The 10389-nt window shown below is 34.8% G+C and overlaps 1 protein-coding gene across 2 annotated transcripts; it reads right to left on the bottom strand.

The window, feature by feature from the left end:
* Positions 1–1235: 1235 nt before the first annotated feature.
* LOC131158858 (PHD finger protein ALFIN-LIKE 4-like) lies at positions 1236–7917 on the bottom strand. Of its 2 annotated transcripts, none has more exons than XM_058113773.1 (5): positions 6869–7917; positions 6696–6728; positions 4459–4687; positions 2730–2865; positions 1236–1676 (listed from the first exon to the last, which is right to left on the bottom strand). In XM_058113773.1, exons 1-5 carry the CDS (start codon positions 6963–6965, stop codon positions 1407–1409), a joined length of 765 nt encoding a protein of 254 aa, XP_057969756.1. In that variant the 5' UTR covers positions 6966–7917; the 3' UTR covers positions 1236–1406. The 2 variants fall into 2 exon arrangements, with proteins under 2 accessions (XP_057969756.1, XP_057969757.1); XM_058113774.1 differs by having other exon boundaries at positions 1236–1673.
* Positions 7918–10389: the final 2472 nt, after the last annotated feature.

Genomic DNA, 10389 nt, shown 5'->3' with positions numbered 1-10389 from the left:
ATGCTATATTCTACATGTGTATTAATTAACTTGACTTGATTTATATTGAAAAGCATGGTTCACTATGTTAAAAATTGAGAATGAGATTATTGACCTTAAGCATAAATTTTTATATAGGAATAATTCTTGAACATGCATGATTTTAAATGAATCACATGGATAAACATACTGCTTTTTATCTATGAGCTATGAAAGATATAATAGTTATATTGATATTCATGAACTATACATTATGTGATATTAAGCTTTGGTATCTATAAAGTATTTTTGGTATCACATGTTAAAAATTTCAATAGATATCAAATCTAAAAGCTCACTTAGTATCACAAAGTCAAATTATTTATGAATATGATCATGTCTATGAGCATGATTAGTGTGTGGATCACTACCTGTCACTTGAGTTGGAGGAAAAGAGACAATATGATATCAGTGTGGCCAATAGAGCCACTTGAATAGTATAAGATAGGCTTACTTGGACCAAAAATACCCTATATTGCGGCACATAAACAATATGGTCTCACACACACTTCCGTGACAAAGCACCAAGTGTTTAAGAGATACAAGTATGGTGCCCCGTCATAGCCCATCATGAGAGAAAGCAGAGGAAGATGTGGGTCGGGTACAAATGTGAGGCAAAGGAGGAACTAGGAGTGGTTCTGAAAGAATTGTGGGGCTTTTTTACCCCATGCCCATGGAGATATCATTTCAACCGATGTGCTAAGACTAATGTTTTATCACTTGGAAACCCCAAGACTCCATTTTGAGAACATAAATTTTGAATCTTAAATTTAAATTTAACCCTATATTTCAGAAGATCATAAATTTAAATTTATATTAAGTTCAAATAATATATAATATAAAATTATATTAAAATTTATCCTCTAACATCCAAATTTAAATTCAAGATCCAAAATTCACAAGTGAATCCGAATCTCCCCAACCGTCCGTTAGGCTATTTCTGAATCTTTACCATTCTATGCAGCAGATGATCGATATACACAGAAGCAAACACAGTGCTTCAATGTTGCCAATATCTCTTTATATTCAATGCAGCTTCCCATTCACATGGGTCATCAACTCAATCAATCTAATGCATAATAACAATCAAAAACAAGATATGAAATTAGGAATGAAGGAGCGCAAAAAAATGAGGTTGATGCTTCCCCAAGGGGAAAACCTGTGTATATCCCAACGCAGAATCAAATAAGCTAAGAATCAAATAGAAGACATGTTCAGCACCACCAACCAAACTAGCTACATCTATCTTCAAATAACAAGATTCCACCAACCAAAGTATTCAATACATATGCAACAAGACAAGAGAAAAAACTAGACTAGATGGTTAGTCGAGTCCAACTGGAGAAAAATACAATAGAAACATAATTGACAGGTGCCTCACAAAGGTATCAAGACCGAGCTCTCTTGTTGCTGCAGGACGGGCACTTGTACTGCTTGATGTGCTCAGCCCTGGCAGGGGTTATCTTCACACACTTGCCGTGAAACCACCTTTCACATATGTCACAGCAGATCCAGAACTCGTCAGAAGCATAGTTCTCCCCACATGCCCCACACAACGTATCCCCATGCTCCTCGTACTCTTCCTCATCCAATCCCTCATCCTCATCCTTTGGCTGCATCCCCTTTGAAAATCTGCCCTGAGGTTCAGACGCTCTCTGCTTTTGTGTCCAAAAGGTCAAACGTCAATACAATGGATACATATAACACAGGTAAATAAATATAATCGAGCCTCTCAACACCCTCACAAACACACAACCATCAAGTACAATGTTAGCCCATGAACTCACATTGAAAACACAGGAGAGAATATCCAGCATGGTCTTAGCCGTTGAAAATTGGTCATAGATAGAATGACCAATAAGAGTCGTACTAACTTATGCAGTAGAATGAATTAAGTATAATATAGAAACAGCATCATTAGAAATAAAAAAAAAAACTCCAAAGAGAAGGAAAAGAAAAATATAGAACACAGCATGTAAAGCTCACAGTTAATAAGATGAATGCAGCACCGTCAGGAAGCTCCATCAGATCATAGATTAAAATTCAGATATTGAATATTCAACTGTGTCCAAATACTTAAAATAATTTTTTTATTTAAAACACTCACGCATCCAATGTGTGGACACATACTCCATACTGAGTTAAAACTTGGCAAATACAACACAAGAACCCTCTTTTCCACAAAGGGCTGTTGATGTCCCAACACACTTAAAGCAAAAATAAATAGGAATTCAAGCAACACTGCCCAAGAATCCTCCAAAGCACATAATTTAAATACCTCAGTTAGTCAATACACAAAAACAAATAGATGTCAAATGTCCCTGCTACAAAGCCTTAAAAAGATAACCTCAAGCTTTATGATATCTTTGGCTGCAATTATTGACTGATAATTGACAGTTAGAACTTAGAAGTGTGAATTGGGGGAAAAGGATTCACATAGCCTACCCCACCTAGCGGGACTTGAGGCTTCTTCTTGTTGTTGAAATGACAGTCAGATGTTCAAATAGAAATCCATATCTGAATTAGCAAGAAGATTATTCCTGATGATATACAAATACAGGTCCCAAACACTACGAGTCCATCTATTAACGAAAAAATAGCATAATAAAGATAAATATATCAATGCTGATGCAGCAACTAAAAATATGCAATCAATGGCCATGAATTATTTAACTACACAGAAACATCAGGAAGGAGTAAAATTCTATTACCCCTTTTGAGTTTGACTTGGATTTGTTGCTGCTATGGTTTGAAACTGATGACTTCTCTTTTACTTGTTTCTTCGCAGTCCCAGTAACAACCTCAAATATTGTTGGGAGGTCGTTTATCATGTTGAACAGACGTTTTCTGTATTCCATTAAAAATTCTGTTCAGAAACAAATGAAATACTATACAGCAACCCCAGTTTTCAAATTTCCGCTGCCTAATAATACAAGCATATTTCATAAATCAACTATATTAATTAGCAATAAAGTAGCAGCACAATGGATTAATGTGATTCCGAGAATTTTAAAACACGGGTTTAGTAATTTGAATCCTGGGCCAAAGTCACCAAAAGCATTCTTTACCAGCCTGTCAGCAACACTCTTTTTACAAGGTCATAATCATTTGTTAAAAATACACAACCAGCTTCGTTGAACAATAATGATCATAAAAATACTGGTTTAATAATCATATCCCTTTCCAGCTTCAAGAGAGAATAATCTTCCATATGTTCAAAAAAGTAGGGCATGCATAACCAACTCTATTCAAGTAAAACTAACATATAACTGTTTAAACCATAATCTAAAATTCAATGGTTACAGCACAGTTTTGCAGTTCACCTGTTTCTGATATGATAACTTTTACACAAACTTCATATTAATTTCCAGAGTCCTAGCAATCCATGAATCCAAAAATTAACTACCCAACACATTGATGCTGCTCTAAGATCCTCAACTATGAATAAAAATAAGCATCACATAAATATGATTATAGCCATGTGATGTGGGGGCAGCATCAAGGATCTGCAGCCACGATAAGAAGAATTGGACAATCAGAAGGGAAGACATGAGAGAGGAAATACAAGGGGGAAATGCATGTTCAATTCAGTTCAAATCCAACTACCAACAACATGGCTTTCACACACTATTTATAAGAAAGCCTCTTCACACAAAATTACACGTATAACCCTTAACTACATTACATTACAAACATACTGCTAACATACAAAAATATTTCAAACAAGCCCCCAAATACACATAATCCTAAACTAAAACACAATTAACTACTAACTAAACCCAACAATCCTTTCACACAATTCCTCTTAATTATTCTCCAACAAGGATCTTTCCAAGGTCTTACTTCTTGTCCTACATCACATGTCCCCATGTGAAAAGAGAAAAGCTCAAACTTCAAAGATAGTTACATTTAATCAAACAATTATTGGACATGATCCTGTGTAGAAGCTTTTTCATTTATTCAATTTCAAAGAATTATGGGACATGATCTTGTATAAAATGAAACCAACTATAAATCAAAACATTAAAAAATACATTGGCAATTTCACTTATAAAATTAAATCAGAAGATGGAGATCAGGATTAACCTGCCAGTACAATTATTGAAACATGGCATTGAGCAATGAACCAAGATATAACACATCCCTTCCCCACCCCCCCAAATTCCAAAAAAAAAAAACCCTCAATAAAAACCCATAGCCATACTTTTAAAAATTACCATGCAGAATCCTTGAATATGCAATTTGAATCCCACTTCAAAGGTTACATACATGCTAAAATAGAATTTGGACATTTCACAATGTCAAAAAATCAAAAGAAAAAGGACATCCTATTATATTAACAGTGAGAGAACAATATAATGCTTCCACACAGACATTTATTTGAAAATATACATGAAAATTAGAAGCTGCCAATGAAATATAGGGACGTGGGAAGAATACCTGTCGGCTTTATCAAAGCCAAATCTAGCACCAAAATAGAAAGCCACAGAGAGCAACCATGCATCACTGTGGACAGCTACTAAAGACAACCAGTCTTTTTCTTGCATTCCATCCCTAGCAAAATTAATGCCTAATGCAGGCTCAGGGAGTTCTGGAGGCACCTCCTCAGCAGGTAAATTAACTTCCCACTGCTCATTAGGGAACCCATACAGACAAAGATTCTCCTTCTCTGCAAGGTACACCAGAAAGTCAGGTAAAACACGTGCCCCTTATTGGAATAAGGACAGCATGTCCTCAGAATCCTTTTTAAAGTGCAGAGGAAATGGGAAAATGCAATGTAATGAAACTTTAAAGTATAAAAATCCTTACAGCCACAGAGATACTAAGATATAACCCTAATATAAGCATAACTCTACTAATTCGGTACTCTCTACATGTTTGTGTAAGTTCATTTGGTTCTAGAGGAACAAAACCCCACCAGCCCTAGGGCTCAGGAAAGAAAATCCCAAAAGAAACTCTAAACATCAAGATTAGGTCATGGAAAAGTGGAAAACTACTCCATGGACTTGAACTTGGAAAAAAATTTTCAAACTGCATAGGTCAATGGCAGCAGCCAGCAATTGGTCGGCGGACAATTGTAGCAGATTAAGATGGCTTGCCAGGAGTTCAAAAGAAGAGATAGTTAATAGTTAGATTAAATAACATATAATTTAGACAAAATAACATATGAACAGATTACAGTGTTTAAATGATTCAGGAAAAAATTCCAATCCAGAAACATTAATCCCATGGCCATGGGGGGAATTAATCACAAGAAGATAGTTCTTGTGAGCCCATAATGCTCAGAGAAACTGTAGAAGCTATTGCCAAACCAGTATCTCATTAAGAGACATCACCTTCAGCACAATTCATTAATTAATAATTACAATATCACTCAACAAGCCCCTAGGATGGACCATCCTCGTAAGAGAAACAAAACAAAGAAAAAAAGAATCAAAGAAATGAAAGTATGGTGTGACAAATATAACTAACAGCATAGATAACCTGAGGACTGTATATCATCCTGGAAATAAAATGTGAAAACAAGTATTTTGCGATTTCTTGACAAGGTTGCTGTTTACATCCACAAAGCTCAGAGATGAACACATTTAAGCTCTACTCATATTAAAGATTTGGCAAGCAAGAAAAAAAGAATATATATATATATATATATATATATCTACTCATATTAAAGATTTGGCAAGCAAGAAAAAAAGAATATATATATATATATATATATATATGTGTGTGTGTGTGTGTGTGTGTGTGTTGGTTATCAATTATCCATTGCATTTTTTTTTCTCTCTATCCTCAGCATGACTTGGAATGAAAAAGTATTTGAATATGCAAGAAAACTCAAAAGTTCAAGGCATGTAAAATAAAAATCATGTTCATTGATTTGCTAGCATCATGTTTCCTTTCTTAATATACAAGAAAAAGTGGATTCCTATAATCCTATTTCCTTCCATATTCTTTTTCCTTCATATTTTCCAAGTTCCAAATGGAGCATTAGTCACAATAAGAGAAAAATTTTGCAATCTCATGTTTTGGTGAAGTTTGACAAGACATCATTATAAACCTCTTAAATCTTTCAAAAAGAAGAGTTGGCCATTGAAAAAATTTAGTACAGCAGCCCTACGGCTGTAATATGCAAAGCAAATAGTTTAGAGTAAGATAAATAAATAACTACTTGACACAGAAGTGAGTACCCAACCCACCAAATGCTAATAGATATAAATAACTAAAAATAGAAATTGACTTCAAACATCCTCCAAAATAAATAGATTAATGCCAAAACCATGCGCAATTATAACATACAAAGCTTCAAAAAAGTTATACCCAAATATTAGGCAAACAAATAAACAAAGTGAAGAAAACTGCACCAAATGAAACATCTTCGATGAAACTGAGAAGAACTGCATTCTAGAATAGAATAAAACAAAGCGAGAAAGCTTTTATGAAAAATAAAAAATGATTAAAAGGAGAAGCTTTTGCGCTATGCAAGTCTTAAGCAGTCATTACCCACTGCATTGGAATATAGAACCAAAATCAAAAGGCCAAGAAGAAATCAGACATGCAGACATCGTCGCACAAGAGAAATATGACGCGAAAAATAATAAATAAATAAATAATGCAACTATAATGAATTAGCGAAGAAATATATATGTGAGCACATTAGCATTGATAGAAACCCTAACCAGGATCGCACTGCTGGTAAAATTCTTCAACATCTGCAAGAAAACAGAAACGCGTCAGAATGCGCAAAACCAAAACAAAACAAAACCCTAAATCAGTCATGGAAGTGAAGATGAAAACAAAAACATGACCAAATTTTAAATTTAAAAGAAAAGAAAAGAAAAAGAAGCCAGACCGATGGTGAGGGCTTTGATCATGCCGGCTCTCCGGCCCTTGAAATCTCTGAAAACCTCCTCCACTGTCCGAGGATTGTACTGTGCTCCCCCGTCCATGCCAGCACAGCTTCACACCACCCGTTCTTAAGGAGGGAATGAACAAAGAAGCGCAATGAAAACCGAGAGAGTATAGTATCGGAAAAGAAGATAGAAAAGCAGTTTCCCGTCGAGAACCCGGTCGAAATACGGTCGTAAGCAGGCAACGACCACCGGCACCGGCGGGGCGAAACCGGCAGCAGAGCAGAAAGGAGAGGGAGTGAGAGGTGCCTTTGTTATGAATAAAGGAGGGAAGAAGGGCAAAATTGATCAACTCCTACAATCAGAGTTCACTAAAAACTAAATAACTATTCAAATAATAATTAAAATATTAATTAATTAGTTTTTTAATTACAGAAAATAAGGGAGATGTTTTCGTGCGCGCACAACCAGTCCTGTTTTCTGTTTCCTCAATCTAACGTGGAAGAATATGGGGCGGACGCCACGTGGCGCCATCTGCATGGTCGAGGTGCCGCCGTTAAAACAATGCCACGAGCAGAAAATCCGGCGACCTGGACATCTTTGCGGACGTGAACGGGTTTTATAAACTGTATTTTAAGAGAAGCGTTGGGATCCGTGGCAGCAGCTAAAGGTAGCGAGGGTGGTGGAGCGCTAGCGTGAGCCATGGGTGTACGGATTTACGTTTCGCGAATTGCGAGTGCTCAATGGGGGATATTCCGCTTTTGGCTCTTGGGGACTGAACTTGATGATCATCGAACGGATCGGACGACGCGGAATGGATCTCGCAAACTTGGGGCCCGGGTGCAGCGGGCCATGTTTCGGTGCCTGTGGCACACGTGTCGCTGCGCTTTTCACGCAATGAATCACGGCCATCGGCCACGAGGCGCACCGATGGAACCGCGGTATGCAAGCACACCCTTTTATCCGGCAGCGCAGGTTAATAACGTGCACCTTCCTTAGTTTCCCGGCACTCTCGATCGGAAAATATATGGAGAAATTGAGGTGCAGGAACGACTCCGTTCACAGCCGTCTATGCTTATATATGCGGGATGACGATTTTACCTCTAATATATTGCGGATTTACGGCTCAGTTTTCTATAGCCTCAGGTGGACCTTTAAAAAACCCAAAAAGAAAGAAAAAGGGTAGCTTTCTTCTTGGAGTTTTTTCCCGTTTTATAATTTAAAAAAAATAAAATATTAAATAACACTCTGATTGGGAAATTTTTTCTCAAAATAATACTCACGTGAGATTTAAACTGATAATCACTCTACCTTCGACGCGTGGCAAGGAGAGAAACAGGGGGCAGGTGACGCGTGGCGACGCTCGAGAAAATCTCGCAGCTCCAAGCTGCGCCTGGAATCCATCCGCGTGGTGACACGTGGTAAATCTCGCAGGATAGTCCTGCGAGATTTGCTTTGTCTGCTCAAATCCTTCCCGAGTTCTCTCAAAAGATAATATCGCAAAGGAGAGGTTGCAGACCGTTCGAGCTGAGATTGCAGAGGACCATTGGCAGGTTATCGTTTGAGGTGGCAGATGACCGTTCGGGCGAAGGCAATGCGAGGCTATTTAAGGGCCGAAGATGAGGTATGTTATTTTTTATTTAGAAAAAAACGTGAATATATTATTTAACTTACTGAGATTTATTTTATGTTTTGAGTTGGGGTTTCGTATCATATTTGCGTTCCAACTATTTGGGTTCGTTGCTGCATCTAAAGAAATGTTAGTTTTTTTAATTAATAATTTCATTAACGTTTGTGTTTCTATTAGTATGTGTATATATTTCGCATAATGATTTGTAGAATTTGGTATTGCTGTACACTTAGGGCCTGTTTAGTTCTTGAAAATAATTTTTTTTTTCCATTTCCAGGTTTATTATTACTACCTTTAGAAATTGAATGTTTAATTTTAATTGTGTCACTTGAGTAGTTTTGAATATTTTAGTTTAGAAAATTTATTTATTATTTGCTTAATTGATATTACTTAAGATTCTATGTTTCTTAATAAAAAATTGAACCGCAAGATCAAACCAAACCAAATCGAAAAATTGGTTAACCATTTCTTTGGTTCAATTTTGGTCACAAAATTTTAATTTTTTTCATTTATCAGTTTGGTTTTTATTTGGCCCATTCAATAATCACAATTAACCAAACCAAACCGATATACTATAAATATATATATAATGCATATTATGTATAATATCATGTAAATTTTTAATAATTTAATCTTGAATATTTTAAATTAAAAAAAGTATATTGATCTAATATTTATACTTCAAATTTTATCTTCAATATTTTAAATTTACATATTCATTAATATCAAAGAAAAAATAATGTTTAGGACTTTTGTTTGTTTGTATTTTTTGTGTTGTTTGTGGGTCTTAACTCACTTTGATAAGGTTCTTTAATTACAAAACCATTATTAGATCAATTGATTCATAATTTACATTATCTATTATTTGGGTGTACTAGTTATGCGCGTCTCCTTGATCATCAAGTATAAATTGAGACAAAGAGTTAGGATAGTTTAACATGTAATAGATATTTACATTATCAAAATGACTTAATTGAGATACCTTTGGCTGTCGCACCAACTAAATTATTATAAAATTGTGGACGTAGAAGAAGTTAATCTTTTACCAATATTTATTATTTATTAGAGTAACATGAAAGAAAAAGAAAAAAAATAAAAATTGTTGTTATTTTTAGACTTCTTACATGAGGAGTGACAGCGTAGCCATCTATAAAGGATAAATTAGTAGGTAGACTTCTACCTCATAAGCTATGGGCTAAACCAATTAGAATTAAACAACACATACATACAAGTACTACATAAGCTGTTTTTTACACTTAATTGTTAATTTTTTGAAAACCCTTCTTAAAATTTTTCAAATCGAAAAAGAAATTTATTCTTTTGACATGCATATATGTAAATAAAATAGCTATATATTTCAAGATTATCATACATTATGTTGAAATATAAAAGGATTGATTACATTAAATAAGACAATTCGCTTAAATGAAGTTACTTAAATTTTAAATATCAATACGGCACCACGAGCTCATAATATTAAACACTAAAAATTACATACACAAAAAAATATTTCACCAAACTAATCAATGAAAACACGGGATGTGTACATAACATCCTTTATTTATCTCGAGTAATTAATTACTTTTAAAATGTTTGTCTTTAATATCTTAATTAGCTAGTAAGTAAATAAACATGATAAATACAAATACATATTTGAAACAATCGAATTTTTGAAGGAAGCTAAACAAAATAAAATAAAGTAGAGAGAGATTGTGAGTAATAAGATAGGAGGAATTTGATACAAACTATATATATGACAAAAGGTATGTGGTTAATTAGTTCCCTTTGTGAGATAATTATTTAGATCTATCATTGTAGTGTCATCTTCATCAAGCTTTTCGCATCACTTCTCTATATTGACTTATCAAAATTTTTAAATTATATTGTATTTGA

Source organism: Malania oleifera, chromosome 6 (genome assembly GCF_029873635.1).
Source record: "Malania oleifera isolate guangnan ecotype guangnan chromosome 6, ASM2987363v1, whole genome shotgun sequence".
Taxonomy (NCBI): Eukaryota; Viridiplantae; Streptophyta; class Magnoliopsida; order Santalales; family Ximeniaceae; genus Malania; species Malania oleifera.
The sequence above is the reverse complement of the archived record's forward strand: the minus strand, read 5'-3'. Positions and strand labels throughout refer to the sequence as shown.